Source organism: Pelmatolapia mariae, linkage group LG3_W (assembly GCF_036321145.2).
Source record: "Pelmatolapia mariae isolate MD_Pm_ZW linkage group LG3_W, Pm_UMD_F_2, whole genome shotgun sequence".
NCBI lineage: Eukaryota > Metazoa > Chordata > Actinopteri > Cichliformes > Cichlidae > Pelmatolapia > Pelmatolapia mariae.
In genome coordinates this window covers 91,104,451-91,123,662 of record NC_086229.1, presented here as the reverse complement: position 1 = coordinate 91,123,662, position 19,212 = coordinate 91,104,451, and the positions used below count along the sequence as shown (strand labels likewise).

The 19,212-nt window shown below is 41.3% G+C and overlaps 1 protein-coding gene across 2 annotated transcripts in view; it reads left to right on the top strand.

The window, feature by feature from the left end:
- The first annotated feature begins 2,054 nt into the window (after positions 1-2,054).
- Positions 2,055-19,212, top strand: part of LOC134624988 (mitogen-activated protein kinase kinase kinase 11) — a 53,263-nt gene continuing 36,105 nt past the window's right edge. For both annotated transcript variants that reach the window (XR_010093676.1, XM_063470263.1), the window contains exon 1: positions 2,055-3,968. Coding sequence is in view for 1 of the 2 variants with exons in the window: in XM_063470263.1 (XP_063326333.1) it covers positions 3,212-3,968 (757 nt within the window). In the remaining variant the exon portion in view is untranslated. The remainder of the gene's footprint in view (positions 3,969-19,212) is intronic.

Genomic DNA, 19,212 nt, shown 5'->3' with positions numbered 1-19,212 from the left:
GGAAGGAGGGAGGGGAGCCATCAAAGGGCTAACAGAAGGAAGCGCGCTGTTTCCACACAGGAGCCGGCGGGGACAGAGGTGACCCTCTGATTCCCGTCACCTCCCGAGAAGCCACTGACTTACAAACATGGGAAAATATGACCAAGAGGAATTCCCTGACCTTTTCCAAGATAAAGTCTTTATGTTTGTATGGATAGAATGCACCTTCATCAGTGGGAACACCAGCAGTCAATTACTAAAATATGCTCCAGTCTTTACTGAAGGCTATTTTTAAATAACTTTTAAACATTAGGTGACTACACCACCATGGTGGGCACCCTGTGTGGGTGTTTTTGTCATGTTAAAAAACACGGTTGGGTACGTAGATGGACCAGTCAATCATGAGCTTCATTTTTTCATCCAGCTCTCTCTTCACCACAACAGATGGATGGTTGTGGATGCCACCCTCCCACTCTGCTTACTGATACTTAAAATTCCTCTACTTGGGGCAGTAACAAGTCCTCGACCCAGAGTGACTGAAAGCCTTGACCCAAGACTCAGGGGTGCTAATTCTCATTCACGTGCTGCTGTAAACTGTCCAGCGCAAACTGGAGTTCATGGTTTGATGAAGCCAAGAGAACCACATCAGCAGCAGCAGAAACAAGATCCTGAGACCACTGAACCTGACACCTTCTTCCCCTTCTGCCGTTTCTCATGAACACTAGAAATTTTGTCCATAGAAATTATGAACACAATCAGTGACAAAGGACAGCCTGGCAAACTCCTACACCCAAGAATGGTCTGACTTATTTTCAGCAATGCAAAAAAATCTTTCACTGTAGCTGTATACCACCCATAGGACACTTTGAGGAATTAAAATTTTTCCTCCAAATCCACAAAACACATGCTGACTGCAGACTGCCGCACACATCCTTGAAAAAATATCTGGTACAGTGTTCAGTGACCTAGTACTACACTAGATAATGTTCCATGTAATATTGAATTAAATTATAAAATATATTTAAAAAAATAAAAATCCAAAATGTTATGTTAAAAAAGCCAAATTATGAAATGCTATATTTAAGTAGTTCTCACAATTTGAACTTTTCACTGCATAAATTATAATCTTTATTTGGCACTAATCGACTTCCATTGGCTCGTCACCAGGATTACCAAAAATTCTACCATACTTATAACTATTTTATAACTAGTTTATTTTTCCCCAGGTTGTTTCAAAATAAAAGTCAGATTAAACTGTCCCGTAAGATCAAGACAACATCTGCGGTTAAAAGATGTGTCTCTTCTACCCAGTATCTCAGAATCACATCATTAAATAACTATTATTGTCATTTCGTCAAACCTCATTTTAATGGGGCTAGATTAAAAAAATGTATGCGAAGGCAAAAACTTCCTCTTTGTTGTTGTTTTGTAAGTAGCTGCTTAATTTGATGAAGTTATCTAACAAGAAGTTAGCTAACTTCGAAACACCGGAACTGCGGAAGTCTTTTAAAATAAAAGTATCAGAACTGCAAACTATATGTTTTTAAAGAAGGCTACAAACCACTTTAACTTTATTCTTTTACCTTTACTCACATGTCATAATAACCATTTCTTACCTCAGGTTACTGCTGCAAAATAGTATCCCGTTCAGACATGGGTACTTTTGTTAGGTATATAATATAGACTGACTTGATTGGGGTGATACTTGAAATTACATTACACAGGGCTTCTTATAGGGTTTTCATTGCATTGGAAAGCAAGATTATTAACAACAACAACAATAATAACAGTAGTAGTAGTAGTGGTGGTAGTTCTAGTAACAGTAAATGTAGATATAAGTTAGTATTATAGCGTATTGTGCTGCATAGCTGGGCAGCTAAACACTTCCAACTTCTAAGTAACTAAGTTATAAAGCAACCACGTAAAGGCGCCCACAAATTTTATTTTGAAAGTTTCAAGAGAACGCGTTACGCCGCTTCGCGTAACTTGACGACGCTCTGTCATCTGACTCTTTTCCTGTTGGGAGAGAAAAAAAGTTTTGAAACCCCACCCTCTCCACTGACCGTAAGCGCAGACGTAGAAGTGGTTCGAGAACCTGGCGAGTGAGCTCTGTGTGAGGAAGAGAAGTGTGATATGAAGTTATGATGGAGTTGTTCCGCTCTTTGGATACCGACTGTAAGAACGGGGGACTCGAGCCGGACCAGGCCACGCGCTGAACTCCCACCAGGAACTAACGGGATTTGTTTTTACTGCGTTTCTCTGAGGAAAGTAGAGCCGAGCAGGTTTGGAGAGCTCTTCCTGTTACCAAGTCGGCGGTTCCCAAGTTTGCTTTATGTTATGGTAAAGGCTGGCTATTTGTGTGCTTCCCATAAGACCGTGAGCATGGATACTTTGGCGCAATGGGATGCGGGATTTCCTGCGGAAGTGCCGCAAAGTTGCGGTGAGACGCCGTTATTGGAGTTTTGGGCTTAATGCGAACTGGACAGCGCTGAAACTTGTCGTAAAACACTGGTTGGCTGGACTGAATGCTCCTTTCCTGCTATTCTTCTCCGCTTCTCAGCGCTTCCTGCTTGTGGTGGCCACTGCACTTAATGGCTAAAAATACATAAAAACTCAAAATGGACAGTTAAGTGTGGTGGGAACCTTTATTACCAGTTGCAATAGCAGTACCTGGGAGTGTTTCGCAGTAAGCTGAGTAGTTTTTATTCGTCTTCTTACACTTTCCCTCTCTAAAAACAACCCAAAACAAAGTCAGGACTCAACAGGTGGCAGTTTTGAATGAGGGGGAAGAAGAGCTAAATTAGCCATAATGAAGTGATTCGAGAGGCTCTTAAATACAGGCCGGTGAAATGATATTGTGCTTAAACCATGTGTTGGGAAACCACACACCACATCACTTGAACAGAGAGAATTTCAGTGGAAGCAGTGCTGTCTTTCTGAGCTTTGAAACACTTAGCCTTAATCAAACAAAAGCAATCTCTAGTGATTCATCCGATGGAGAGACGAGTTTAATGCGATGATGAATAAAAGACACTTGCGCTTCTGTTGTCTTTGACTGCTCTCCTCTAGCCTACTTGTTGGTCCAACTTTTGAACACATTTCATTAGTCCCTGATGAGCCAACAAGAAAGACAGGAAAGGGAGCGAGGCGCAATAAAGTACTCCTTTGTACTTTATTTTCAAACCCTTGGGGTGCTAAATCAGATCCAGTCAAAACATCTGCTTGAGGCTCCATGGAGCCACTGAAGAATATATTCAGCCGTGGCCCGCTGTCCAACTGGAAAAATTTGGAACAATCGCAAAAAGGGAACTTCACCAACCCTGTGTGGACAGCCTTATTTGACTATGAGGCATCCTGTAAAGATGAGCTCACCTTACGTAAAGGCGATCTGGTGGAAGTCCTCTCTCTGGACTCGGAGATATCAGGGGATGAGGGCTGGTGGGCAGGAAAGGTCAACAACAAGGTGGGTATCTTCCCATCCAACTATGGTTCCTTCAAGCCGAGTGGATATGGAAAACTTCCGGGCAGTGCTGTGGTGGATGAGCTTGCTCCGGCCGTGGTGGGTGAGTTTGAACCAGAAGAGGTAGATTTCCGGGAGTTGAGCCTGGAGGAGGTCATCGGGGTCGGGGGATTTGGAAAAGTGTATCGTGGTACATGGAGAGGAGAGCTGGTGGCGGTGAAGGCCGCCCGCCAAGACCCGGACGAGGACATCAGTGTGACAGCACAGAACGTGAGGCAGGAGGCTCGTCTGTTCTCCATGCTCACCCACCCCAACATCATCGCCCTGAAGGGCGTGTGCCTGCAGGAGCCCAACCTGTGCCTCATCATGGATTACGCCTCAGGTGGGCCGCTGAGCCGTGCTCTGGCAGGCCGTCGAATACCGCCGCACGTCCTGGTCAACTGGGCTGTGCAGATAGCCAGAGGGATGTTGTATCTGCACAGTGAAGCCATCGTCCCTGTCATCCACCGGGATCTCAAGTCCAACAACAGTAAGTCCTTCAAGCCCGCAGCGCAGATCAGCATAGCTTCAGTCTGTCTGTTGGGGTTAGTTCAACAATATCAAAGGTTTGGATATAATTACAGGGCCTTCTGCTTAGGAAAGCCTCATGGCTCTAATGAACATGGCTGTACTGTAAAGCTCCTAAAGGAATCTCTCAGTGTTTACAAAGCCTTATCTAGAACAAAGAGGGCCTTTTAAGCTATCATTCACTTTGCCGGATTAGTCCTGATTCTGTATCATTATTGATAAGAAGATCAGATTTATCTAGGCTTCATGTGACTCCTGGGCTATATAAGGTAGGCCAGACCTATAGGCGGCTGATACATACCAGGAAAAACTAACATAAAGTGTCTTAGGGAAATGCAGGGCCAGTGTGTGCCAAACCAGTCTGCAGCGCTCCACTGAATGGATTGAACACACCACTCTTCCAAAACATGCTCCTATATTTAGTTTGGTGGGGTGCTCTCATTACAACTTTGTATTGATTTGTGGGGGATGTGCACCCTAACCTTGCCAGCAAAATTCCCTCACAGCATAACTCCAGGTCCCTTCACTGCATGGGTCAATTTACTTTTGTTTGTCATCTTTGTGTGCCTGCTTGTGTGTGTTTGCATACTGCTCATAGGACAAGAATACCAAGTTTTTCCAGTGAAAGAATGCAGTGGATGAGTTTTACTTCTCGGCACTGTTATATTTCACACTTTGAACTTTAATGCTGTCCTCTTCTTGCATCAAAGGTCTTGCGTCAGTGTTTTCGGGGCCTCGTGGCAGACACGTAGGCGTTGGACCTTGTCATTAAAGCAACAATGCAGGGAGATGTATCACTGATAAAACTTTGTCTCCCCCTTTTTTTCTGTAGAATAAGAAGCTCTTTTCTCAGCTCTAACGGCAGCTTTAACCCAAACAGAGAGCCAGCTGAATTGTGCAGCAGCTTGCTCTCTGTTATTATCATTCCTGTGACGCAGCATATAATCCCCTTCAACTCTGCTGTGGCCTAAAAAAAAACAAAAAACCCTTCCTCTGCTCATCCTTTGTGTTGTTAGAGATCCCGATCACCAAACTACGCTGAATGAAAAAGATCACCTAGCAACACTTTTTTTTAGGGTGTGGCCTTGGATGGGAGCATCCAAAGGGCAATATTCTTGATTCAAGGTTTGCTGATAGCAGTGGATTCAGCACATCCTAAGAATATGTTTCTCTGAGGCTGCTCAATATTTCCATCGTGCCTTTTGTTTCAGTCGGTATCATCAGTGCTCCACAGAATGGCCTCACCCTCAACCATTGCGTATCATCTGCCTTTTCAGGTTATTTCCCAGCTGGAAGTGCATCTGCTGTAACACACACACAAAAAAAACAGAGGAGTTATTTTAATGTAGTGTTTGTATAGGAGACAGGCCGGAGCGAACACAATCCCTCTCTCTGTGTGCCCGAGAGATCCTATCTCTCTCCTGCCTCCTCCTGCCTCTTGTTTTTTAATTCTTCACTGAACCTTTGTCTGTGGCCTGCCTCTACATGTCTCCGTACGACCTTATTCCTGTCGTGCCGCTGAGCAATATCCTGTTGTGGGGAGAGAGAGGGAGGTGGGGTCATTCGAAAAAGACATTCTTTCAGTTTGACAGTAATGTGCCAGGCTGGAAGCGCCACTCTGACAGGTTTAACGGACAGGTGCAAAAACATCCCGACATAAGAGCGCCGGTTAAATAAACCAAAAATCTTAATGGGGCGGTTACTTTGAAGGTACAGCATGTACTAAATCATCCACAGTTGCCCTCAGATTGTAGTGTCAGTTCCTCAGAATAGTGGTGCAAGTTCTTCTTTCTATAGCTGCCATTTTGCGCCAGCGCTCTGCAGTCAAACAGGGAGGAATCTGTCAGCGAGGAGGCAAAAAGCCTGCTTCCAAATGTCGCTGTAAGTGACCGAACGCAGGAAAGAACTGAGGCTGAGGTGGGCTGAGGAAAGGATAACTCATTGTACGATGATGTCACGGTCATGGTAAAGGGGGGAAAAAAAGGATTAATATTGTTAATTGGGGCCATTTGTTACAGTGATGGATTATTAATGTGAATAGTCGTTTTCTCTGCAGGGCTTCTAAACAGCAGCTGTATTGCTGTTGTGGATTGTAGGGCGGAAGGTGCTGATTTAACAGAAGCATCAGAGTTCATGGTGGGGCGCTTGGCTCAGAGCCAGAGGCCATAACTGGAATTCCACTGAATGCAAGTGGGGAAGAGAGTGGAGCAGCATCTTCTGTCTCTCTCTCTGGTGTCTGCACGTCCGAAGAGTTTTCACACCTTCTGCACTTTGGTGTTTTAGCGTCTTGTGGTTAGGTTTAAGGGCTTTGTATACAAGTCTTTATGAAAACACTGACATCTTTAGCAATCACTGGCTAATAACCAGCACAGTGGTTCAAAGCCTCAGACACTGCTCTATAGCTAATCCATGCTGCTTATCTACAAACAAGCACGTGTCTCTGTCTCACACCTTCATTGTCTGCTTAAGCTACCAAAAACATCAGCTTGCGGCTTGGATCGGTCACTTAGTCGCACATTAAGCAGCTTAATAACTTAGTTAATGCCAGGATTTGTCGTTTTAGCTGCTAAATGGTGGGTTCCTTATTCCGCAGTTCCACTGCTAACATGATGTCTAATTAGAACCATAAGTTTATGTTTGTGTTTGTTGTTTCCCGGCTGCCAGCCTGTACATGTGAACACAGAATAGGAGAAATTTAAGACCTCTATTCATTCTTCTCTAAGCTTTGTCTTGAAAAACGCCTGCCTATTTAGCCGCCAACAACTTAATTAATGATACATTACTGCAACCTGTCCCGTTATAAAACCACTGGTAAGAAAACAGTCAGAGGTGTTAATTTTGTTGACCAGTAACTTTTGTCAACAACCTTTTTTTTCCAGAGGAAAACAGGGTGATGACTAAATAAAATTCATGCATTTGCACCTGGGAAGCAGTAGTACTTTCGTTTTTTTACCGTTTGTCTTTGGGAAACAGTACAATTAGCTCTCCTGCTCCCCGTTTCTCTTGAAAAAAGGAAGAAAAAACCCTGCAAAAATATCTTAATTCTTGAGTGTGTCAGGGTTTTGTAATTTTTGCAATTCTCGGTACAGCGGATGACACTTTTGTCCCATTTAAGTCTCAGTTTATCAGATTATCCGTTTGGATAAGGTTTACTTCAGGGTTTATTTCCCTGTTGGCAATGCCTCCCATATCACTGCAGCTTTTATTGCATGTTTTCTTTTTTACTAGACGGTTGAGTTAGAGCCCCATCGAGTTATTGGCAGGTTGATATTATGGGATAATATTGGCTATTTCCTGATTTATCAGTATTTATAATAACCAAATCAAGAAGAGACAGCAGACGGACCTTAACCATGTTATGAGTGTTAACATGGCACCACACGACTACACCCTTGTGGAACAGAGTGGATGATGGCTAACCGAAAATGTGTGGGTGTGGGCTCATCATTACGAGTGACATCCTTTACACTGCACATAGAACCTTTTTTTCCGTTTCTATGAAAAATATTAATTCGATTCAACATTTCTGTGATTAAAATATCAAAGCAACAACATATTTTCTTCATCTACAGTAAAACTCAATCTCTGTTGGCTTTCAAGAAGCTCATTCAAAGTGTCACCCGTGGACTGATATACCAAAGAGTCACCACGCACCATCAAACTGCAGAGCCTTTAGTTGAGTCGGTGAGGAAAGTGTCAAGCTAAGCATTTGCTGTGCTAGAACTCACAGTCCCCGTTTTCAGGAAGAAGCCACAGTTGGATCTTTGATCAACATGTTTTTTTTTCCACAAGTGGACAAACATCTGATACATGTCCTCTACCAGCATGTTTATCATTCAGGGCCCCCGGTGCCCACACTGCAGCACACTCAAAACATCCTCTGTGTGTGCGCGCGTGGGTGGGTGGCTGGGTGTATCTCGTTTATATGCATGTAGTGAAATGCACTCCTGTTGGCACTGCATTTACACATCACCGTTCCTCTTTGTGGCTGCAGGGCTTATGAGGGCCATTTAGACTTTTTAGTCTGCTTTCCTGATGGTGCAGATAATTTTTAGAGGAGGGAATGAGAGCACGCGATAAAGTCCAAACATGCACCTGTGTTTTTGTTTTTAAAAAAGAAAAAGAAAAGAAAAGAAAAGCTTGCCGGTCAAATATTTTATTAGCTAAATGCATGCTCGTCACTTCACTATTGGGAATGTGGGAAGAATTTATACTAATTTCGTGGAGCTATTTAATTTCTTGTTGACTTCAGCTCACGAGACTATAGTCACAGATGCCCTCTTGGCTGTAGTGAGTGCCAGACAATCCTAATTTGTGTCAAGGACAGCGGCAGAGTGGAGCAGTAGGTGGAACGAGCAAGCTACTTCCAGCAAACCTGTCAGTCAGAGCAAACAGAGCTTGAAACCTATCCCTTGATAAAGCATAATAGCCTCCTAATGGAGCAATTTTAGGACTGCCAAGGCAAGCTGTAGAAGAAGGGAAAATGTGGTCTTGAGAAAAAAGTAACATCTTGCCATGTGACACTTTAACACATCAGGGCTTTTGCTTATCAAATTAGATTAATGTTAGAGGCAAAGACAGGAACGTGCCTGCACACATTCAGTGCAATCTGTGTGCAAGGCTTCAGTAACATTGTTTATGACTCAAGAAACTGAGACAGCTCATGTATGCACAGTTCTCACTGTCCAATAACAAACCTGAGGCAGAGGAAACTGTTAATCAGTGTTATATTTCTACAGACTAATTTCAATGGGGAAGTCCCTTCTTGACGTCGGTCTGAACAAGTTTTGCAACGTAATGTAAAAATGTTAAATGCATTTTTCAGAATCTAGTTTTGACAGACTATAAGCGGTCTCTTAGCTAGTGGATCTTCAGATAATTATGCTTAAATGTGATTGACATCTTTTGACTACAAATCCACCATATAACACATTAGTAGTGTAAAGTTTTATTTAATGTTATTTAACAGCGATGTAAAAGTCAGTAGTTTAGGAATCTCTTTAGTGAGAGTTTCCTGCAAAAGAGATGCAGGAGTGCATATACACACCCAGCTCCACAAAGCAAGGCCCTGCCCTGGTTTAAGTGCCAACCCCTGTACTACAGATAAGTGAATACTTTTGAATCTTCGACTCTTGGTGAAACCACAGAGGAATCTGAGGTGCAGTGGTTTGCACTGTCACTTTGCAGCCTCTCTGTGTGACACTGGCATGTCCTTGCTGTGCCTCGGTGGGTTTCCTGTGGGTGCAGAAACATTTATGTTGTCTTCTGTTGAAATCAGTAATTAGTAGCAGCTTGACTTAATGTTGATCTGTCATAAATGTTACTTAAATTGTTGCACAAATTCCCTTTTCATTTTACACTCTACATCACTGCTTGACTACACACAGCTGAGCTGAGCCACACATGGTGTAGGGCATGTGTGAACAGAGACGTGCTTCCACAGGCTACATGTTCAATGGGGAAAAAACGGCAGGACAGTTTCACACAGTTTTAATTTAGGCTGATAATCCCATTGAGCACCTACCTGCTCCCCTTGTCTTGCCTCCTTTAGCTGCTCAGTTCCCTGTTTGAAATGCAGAGCAATCTCACTATAATTTCGCTGCCAAGTGAGCCTAAATTTTGTGCTTTTTCCAGGTGATTCCTGCTGCTTTCATGTTTGGCAATCCTCTCAGAAAGATGCTGGAGCTCCTAAGAGCCTGTTTCTGAGCTGTTGCCCGTTTCACTAAAGCACTTGATGCACGCTACTTGCATGCAGATCACAAGTGGTACCAGCATCCTGTTTTCCAAAAATACTTTGTCACTTGCAAAATTGCAGATACATTTACATGTTTTACAGTCTTACAGTCCTCCTCATGTTCAAATATTACCACGTCTTAAAATTACACGTAGAGAAGACCAAATATATCTTCTTCGTTACATCACACATTTTTTAAAATTAAATTAGATTAAATTTCACACAAAGCTGTGTCATACCGAATCATGCAGCACATGCACATGCCTGTATCTAACCCATGCCCTAGTTTACTGACACACAGCACGCTCTCTCATTAAAAAAGAAGCATTTATGTCGAACACAATCAGGACTTGTTTGAAATTTCACTTTCACTTCTAGGTACCTTAAATACCTGTAATGTACGTCGTACCGGTTTTACATTACTTGCTAGTGTTCAGTCTTCCTTAGTATTTAAAACCAGATCAAATGTTCAGTGTCCAACGTGATGGTACCAAGCCTCTACAATTTTTTTTCAACCTTTAGTGGTGGCCTGTCGCTAGATTTAATTTTAACCTGCTGTTCAGTAAAATCAATAATTTATTAAATTCCAAATCTCCACCATGTATTGCTAACGTTGCACAAACTAGTTACTCAGTGATGTTGGTGTTGGTAGCATGCTATAATTTGATGCTTCCCTCGGTACACTCCGGTGTGGCAGTGGTATGACTTTAGATTTTTTAGATTTTCTGATTGGTCGGGCAGGGAAGCAGACTGGGACTGGCTTCTTTTGGATGTGTGAGAGTGCAGTAGAGTGTTTACCACATATTTACCGCATGTTATTTACAGAGGTGTTGTTTGTGTTTTACGGTCTAGTGAGAAAAAGATGATGGAGAAAGCTAAGAAAAATTTCTGACACTATCAGATGAATTGACTTTGTCACAGGAAAAGACTGAGACATTTATCTTATTTTGTCTAGATTTCTCACTTTAAAGTCTTAAAGTCGAATTATGTAAAATCTCACTGCTAGACATCAGGGTTTAAAAAAAAAAAAAAAAAAAAAATCCCTTCAGTTCCAAGTGCATGATCCTAGCTAGGATGACCACTGTAGGACAAAAAACTCTGGCCACCATTCATCTGTAGCGAGCGTTGGCTGTCAGTCTGCCGTTTACCTCAGCTGTGCCAGGTATCCAGGCCTGATGAATCATTGAACCATTGAAACGCACTTCTGTTTGATGACAATGATACTGAGGTGAGTTGTTGAGGATATCCCAAAGTTTTCTGCTGTTTTTGCCATTGCAGACACAACAGGTAGATGCCTGTGAATTCTCTTCTCCTCTGCTTTTGGCATACTACTTATGAGTTTGGTCTTTAGCTACACACATGAAATGCGATTAGGTAGAATGGTGATGTCCATCTTGGCCACTGTATTCAAGATGGCGTTGCAACATGTTAGCTTTGAAAAGTAGCACCCACTACTATTCTCAGTTTAGAAAAATGCATCAATTTGTTGGAAGACGTTCCAACAAACTCAAAAATGGCCGACTGTACCTTTTGATGTTAGTTCTTTGATTGGTACCATGTTGGTTTTTTGGAGCCAGAAACGACCGTATTTACATACGTGACTGGGGCACCAAGTATTATAAAATGATGTGTACAAGCTCAGTTAACAACCTGCATCCAAAACCTGGATTCTTCATATCCAGATTATCCACCTGCTGATACGCACTAATTCACAGACTAATAAAATACTAGAACTTCTCTCAGCAGTACTGAAGCACAAACATCATGGACAGGTACACTTCTTAGGAAGGCCTAGCCAAACGCTACCTACATACCCAGAATGCCCTGTGTCAGTACAAATGTCAGTCAAAAAGGTCACACAGTTACCTTTAATACTATGACAAGTAAGGATACCAGTAACCACAGCCAAATATTTTGGACTTAAGTAGCTGATTATTATAATTGACCCTCATTGGCCACATCTGTTTTTCCTAGTTGTTTTTTCCTGCCTCTGCATGGAGAGTAGAAAGACAATTGAAACGGGATCCGTGGTGAATTTGCAAATCTGATCCATGTATGAGCCTACTGCACACTTTATTAAAGCAGTATGACACTTCTTGTGCTTTCTTTCTTTTTTCCCTCCCTTGGAGCATAAGCGGAGCACATTTCAGTGAATACTTCAGTTTTGTTTGTGTTCTTCTTTGTTTACATTTGAAGGTTTATTGAATTTGTACTGAGGATATGTACAGAATGTGTTTATTGCCTGTTTATCTCTGGAATAAAAAAAGAACCCTTAAGCTTGACAGAAATAGTGATTTGATTTATAGCGTTTTATGTATATGTATAAAAACACAGGGGAAAAGAATAAATCTCATTTCTCAAAGTCTCTGGGAAATGCATAGAAACGGCAATGAACCTTAATCAACTAAAAGTAAAAAAGAGAAATGTGTGTGTGTGTGTGTGTGTTATCTGTGATGCTTAGCAAAGCTGTCACATCAGCTTAGTTTCAGTATATTTCAGTATTAACATATATAGTGTGAAGTAAGTTGCACAGTGTCTGTTTTTAAACTTCACTTAATTACTTGCAGAGTCTAGCATTCAACCTTCTTAACTGCCTTACCAAGAAGAGAAAATTTAGCACATGCTAACTGTTTTTATTCAGCAGACAGAGTAACCTCAGAAGTGAGCAGAAAGTGCCTCGTTTTGAAGGATCCATAAACGTGGCTGCCTCTTCAGTGCCAATTGCTGACTGGCATATCCGAGGGACGCCTGGGGTGTCCTGACTGGGAACGGCGCGGGGGTCACCAGGGGTAGAGCTCAGCTGTGTTGCTGCTGGCTCAGAGTGTGTGTCAGTGGGCGATAAGGCAGAGGGGAGTTTGCTGGGCTAACCCGATGTGCAGTTTAGGCAGCTACCTGACTGCTTTGTTTTCCTGTGCTGTTGTTGGAAATAACAGCCTTGCTCAATCCAGTGATGCTTATAATGAAGAGCAGATTGGATCTGGAGACTCATACATGTGTGGACAGACTTGAGCTGAATTCTTTTTTCAAGCTAGAGGAAATATTAATATTTTTTAGATCAAAGCTCCCAGAAACTGATCATTTCCAGGTTGAATTTTGACCATTTGTTTGTCCTCCGGATGAGATTCAAAATAAATTCATGCCATGTTGAGGCACAGTGTTTCCCAGACTCAGACTTTACTTGGGCAGGGCGCCCAGGTATATTAACGGACTCCTAAATATATCTGACGACCAGGCCACTGTTTACCATATGTGGGCCGCAACATAAAAACAACACACTGCCACTTATACATTTTCTATTTTCTTTACTGTTTAAAACAACCACTTGTCTGCTCTTTTTTTCTTTTTCCCTCCACACACACCAGATAGACTATATGAGAATGTGACATGGCACTCTGTAGAAATCTGTAGACTGCAGTTGCGTGCTAGAAATTGTCAAATTTTTGAATAGAGTCAATTGTGAGTTCACAGATGGTTAGCGCTGACAGCTAATGAAACTGTACCAAAAGTGATTCAGTCACATTATCTTAGATGTCTCAGTTCTTAACACTGTGCTGTCAGTCTCTGATACATATCTGGTCACATAATCTCACAAAGCATATGTTAGGGTTTGAACAATTAGTTACTGCTAATTTCCTGTAAAAGTAGATAACTGTAACTTTGATTCCTTAACTTTGATGGTACATCCAAATAAATATTGAAAAATATTTTGAAAGACTTAAGGTGCTATTCTGTTCTGATGGGTCAGGAAGATATGGCCCATCTGCAGCTCAAAACAACCACCACAAGTAGGCTCTTATTATTTGGGGAGCATTGAGCCTTTTATGTAACAAGAGAAGATTTTTATCAATGTCCATTCTATCCATTAACTTCAATTTAAATTTATTTCAATGTATTTATTTATACAACACCAAATCACAACCACAGTTGCCTCAAGGTACTTTATATTGTAAGGTAGACCCTACAATAATACATACAGAGAAAAACCCAACAATCATATGACCCCCTGTGAACAAGCACTTTAGTGACAGTGGGAAGGAAAAACTCCCTTTAACAGGAAGAAACCTCCGGCAGAACCAGGCTCAGTGAGGGGCGGCCATCTGCTGTGACCGGTTGGGGAGAGAAAAGGAAGACATGATAAAAGACATGCTGTGGAAGTGAGCCAGAGATTAATAACAAGTATGATTCAGTGCAGAGAGATCTGTTAACACATGGTGAGTGAGAAAGGCCTCAAGTCAGGAGCTGATTAGACTAGCTTAGCATACACACTGGAAATGGATTAAAACAGCTAGCCTTGTTTTGACAAAAGCAAAGTACTAGCACTGCTGGCTTCCACTAATATCTTATTGTTACTTTGACGGACGTAGAATTATGCTAAGCTAAGATAACCACATCCCGAGTTCTATTTCAATTACCTCTTAAAATTAAGTGTTCTGTGTGAGTTATTAGATATTAAGTATGCCTTCTTTTGTTCTTCTTAGCCCTTCAGTTTTAACTGCCATTAAAACCTTTTTACTAAGTATTTTGACTCCTAGTTTAATCTCCTTTTAGTATTTTAAGTATAAATTTTGTGCACATAAATAGCTGCAGTCAGAATATTCAGGTTATGATTTGTATACAGTCAGTGTGGTGGTTTGAATGGTAGCATATGAAATTAGTATGCAGATAGTTTTAGGTGTCTCAATTAAAATGCTGCTCGGTGCATTGTTTCGGCATTTCGTATTTAGTTGTTACTGTATATATCTGCACCATATAACCTCTGTATTCACATGCATTATGCACTATGTACTGTAGGTGCAAAGCGAGACAGACCCACACAATGACTAAACGCCCACGCTTAGTCATGAAAACTGCAGAATTATGTCTCTATGTGTGTAGTCCGAGCAGGATGAGTGTGGGGGGCCAAACAACAGAACTACAGGGGAGGAGGAGGAAAAAACAGAAAGAAAATAAAAGCAGATACTGGAAGGTCAGAACACACAGGAAGTAGAGAGGTTTCCAGCACTCAGCCAGACTGAAATCTGTTGTTTTTTCCCCTTCTCCAGTCTGAAATATAGTTTCAGCTTGTCCTCTTTCTCACCTCACAGATCATAAGATATGTTTGTGGAAGAGAAACCAAATACATGGGTTAAAACATGTTTATATGATAAAAGAAATTGAGGAATTGAAACATTAAATTTATAATAATACATAAATGTTGTTTGCTTTTTTTAATCTAGGCTTGCAGTTCTAAACAATTCTTATTAGTTGCAGGGTTTCCACTTAAAATACCGTTACCTATGTTGTCTTTGACCAGCATGATGGAATTCAACATTGCACTCAATTAGTATAGCAGTATCAGTCTGCTGTAGTGCTGTTGTGAGGCACTATACAGAGCACTCCCTGTTCCTGTGATCAGAAGGCCTGTTTAGTACCATTTTTACAAGATATAAAATATCATCCCTTTAATGTGTGCAAAAACAAGTCAAGCCCAGGAATGTCTGAGAGCTCTGTGTTAGCATCCGATGAGCTGTTACAAGGTTACTTCAGTTATTGGTAAAGTGTGAAAACAGTTACTTAATATTTCCAGGAAAAAACTGCCTAGACTACTTTGTGCTTACCATTGACTTATACTGTGATGCTTGATATACTACTATGCACTACAATGTTGAGTCACACTTCAGATTATTATATCATGAGAAATATTGTTGCAAATTCATATCATCATATAACTTTGAGGCTATTTAACCCTTTCCTAATGGTCAGTGACTAAGGCACTGAAGAATTTGTTACCAGTATTGTAATACACCAGGTCACTGGACTTGGCAGGAACACTGGGTTAACTTCTGAAAACATTTGAGCCTTCAACACTTCAGCCCAACAGTCTCAGTCATCTGACCGCCAATCTTTGCAAAAGCTCTAAAATTACCTAGCTTGCTTTAATTTTGGAGTTTTTAGCTGCGCTATACTATCCCTATCCACAAAACAGGAAGTTGGGATGAACAGCACTACGCCATAGCTCTTATTGTTGCAGGTGTCAACTCTGCTGGTGCCATTTTATATAGCTCATTGTCTCATAGTTATTTTTTTCATGTCTGACTAATCTGCCTAATCTTTGCCAGTGTTTAAGGGAATTAAAGTTCCCTTAAACACTGCCAAGGGAACTAAAGTTGTCCCTTAAAGTTGTTTAAGGGAACTAAAGTTCCCTTAAACAACTACAATTTCAACAGTTTATACTTAAAATATTAAAAGGAGATTAAACTAGCCGTCAAAATATAGTTGGTAGGAAAAAAGTTCAACAACTAAACTACTAAAAGAACTTTTAGTTCCCTTAAACGAAATCTTTACATTTGGGTTTTGAATTCAGTTTAAATGTAGTTCTTTAATGGCAGTTTGTGGCTTGGAAAATACTTTGGCAATGGACATGTTTACTGTCTCCGATTGGTCATGTGCTGTAAATGAAAACAAAAAGTCCTTAAATTATTAAATATTTTTAAAAAGGGGCTTTATAGATATGCATATCTATACTGTAGAATCCACATAATATATATATTTTTTAGCTGGCTGTGTTTCATCAATCAAATTTACCACCAGTATAATTCCTTTCCCCCACCACTACCTACATTGACCCGAAAACCTCTGGGGTCAACCTCGTAACAACCCCTTATTTAAGCTTCTGAGGAAATGGCTGTAATGTAGGTTAAATTTCAACACCCTGGACCTCTGGATGCTTGTTAATAAGTCACTGCTTTCAGGCACTCACAGGCGGTTACCTGGCACAGGGAATCATTTATAAACCCCCCTCATCAGCGTTAATGTGGATGCCCAGAAACAGAATACTCCCTTGTATGTGTTTTGGAGGGTGTGTTTCAGACTGAAACTCTCATGATGATTAGCTTCTAGCTTATGTGCTTAAAGACATGCTTAAGAAGCCAGGAAAGATTTTGTTCTTTATGTTCTTCGTTCTTTACCCCCCAGAAAAGTGTGTAAGTGTGTGTGTGTGTGTGTGTGTGTGTGTGTGTGTGTGTGTGTGTGTGTGTGTGTTTTCTGTACCCAAGTCATTTTAATAATTAATAGCAGTTTGTCTCAGAAGTTCTTTTAGGGTTATTTTTTTGCATAGATGCATTTTGGTGCCTCCCAGACAGGTCTAGCCAGAGCCAGTGGAACATTACCAGCATTTGTTAGAAAAGCATAAAGCAGACTTGTTAATGGGGGTTTCATTTACTCAAGCATAACACTGTTTTGTTGATCGGTTTTGTTTTCAGCACATCAGCTCTACTCTGTTGGGCTAAGTATATTAACAGCTTCCTGACTATATCTGTTTACTTATTTTAGCATTTTCTTTATTTGTCTGACAGACTGGTACCATTCGCAGTCAATTTAGTAGGATTTATTTGCCCTTATTTAGAAAGTTCAGTTGCCGCTATCTAGCTACCCCCAGACCTTTTGCAGAGGATCTCCTCCTGCTGTTGGGTGTACTCACACTTTACCATCTTGGGCTGGAGCTGCTGACAGTAGTCCATCTTTTGAATGCTTTAGGTCCACTTCCAGAAGCTACAGCAAGCGGAGCTACACCAGGTTCACAGAGGCTGGACTGTAGAACAGAAACTGCAGTCCAAGATGGTGTAATGGGTATAATAATAATTGTATATTGCTCAGTTATTTGTCACAAAGTACTTGGAACATAAAGTAGCTGCAGATAGATTTCTGGTAGTGCTACTGCTTCTACTGTGCATCGATAGATACCTAGTCTTCCCCCTTAATAGCCCATTGTGAGCCAGAAAAACCCAACTTCTACGTTATTTAGGCTTAGTGAATTTAAAATTTAATCTTTTAAAGATAAGTTTTTACCCAGTTTTCATGAATGCAAGTTATATTTATTTAAAGATTTTAGCTAGCAGTGATATTTTTGTTTTGACAATTTATTTCTGTAATTTCAATGAATAGAAACGTTAAAAGGTTTATAAATTCAGATGTAAAACAGGGATAAGTTTCAGTTTAGATATGAAACTACAAATTAAGCTAACTAACTGGCTGACTCCTTCTCATGGCCTGTAGTAAAAACAGAAACATGCTAAAGGGGAGATGGCTGCCTCTCTCTGAGAAGTTACATCACCCTGCTCTCAGGGTTTGCATCTATCTATTAAGACTCTCCCTATAAAACAAGTCTAACAGGGCAAACGTTGCAAGCCAACAGGTTCACCAACATTATCTTCCAACTTACTTGGACGAGATCGCGAGGGTTGATTTTCCCCAAACTGCTGCAAACATCATCCTCCCCACCAAGACTCTGACAGCAGTTAAGTTGTCAAACTAATCATGACTATATATAATATTTCTCTGCAGCTGAGCATGATTTGCGTCTTACAGGAAATGAGTGATGTTTTAAGGCGCCATGCAGAGTGATAGTATGAGTGCATTCTGATCAGGGATTTCAGGTTTTACTAATGACAGCCCTGTGGTGCAGTGGGTGAACCAAAAGTGCACATCAATCACAACTTTATCTTTACGCATATCAAATAAGGAAGATGTGCCGCCTCAGACTGAGAGCAGAATCTTCTAATCGCACACATTGGTTAGTTGTGGCCTATTGTTTTTAACTGCTGACGTTGCTTAACTCTTGCGCTCAGCGAGCAACTTTGAATGCACCCCTGAGCTAAGGCGAAACTCCAGTGGCGTGAGCGCCAGTTTCGCCGTGAGTTGACATCTTCTGCACTATGATTGTACCCGATCTCTCTCCCTCTCTCTCTCTCCTTTGCTCGCTGCCTGGTCAGAGCTTGCCAAACTGTCTGTCAGGCTATGGCCTCGTCCCTCAGGGGACAAAGCTCCCGTTCTTCCTGGGGAAAGCCCCCACCCTGCCGGAATTCTCCCCTCGCCTACGGGTTGCAGGGCAGGGAGGAGGGAGAGGGAGGAAGGTAGAGAGAGCACAGAGGTCGACCCGATGTCGGCATTTAAAGACCAGCACAGATAATTTTGGCCATGGAGCGATACTATGCACTCTTTCATTTGACCTTTTTGTTGAAAAGAATTAGTTGTTTAGTGTTTTGTCCAGATTATTATTCTTTTTTCTTCTCCAAAATATTTTCTCCTTTTAAAAAATGCACACCAAGTATAGCGTGAGCTTTCAGTCAATGCCGGCTTAGTATCCTCGGATAATTATCAGTCCAACCCTAGCAGAAACTAACAGGGGCGAGGAATCATACCATACATAGAAACAAGTGGTGAGAGATGGAGATGTAGCTCCAGTTTGGAATTATAGGGAAGAAGATAATTAAGTGAGGTGCAGAGTGAAGAGGCAGACTTTTGGATGTGAAAGTTTACAGCCTTTGTCGCTGCATGCACTGTATGTTCAGTGTCCTTGAGGAGGGCGTGAGCCTAAGCCAGACTTTGCTTTTTGTATGTCAGTACCTGCCAGTGACTGTTTAAGTCCGCTTTAGCTAATTTTTCTATGCCTATTAAACTTCCTTTTTTCAAACGTCGCATAATACAGTTTGCA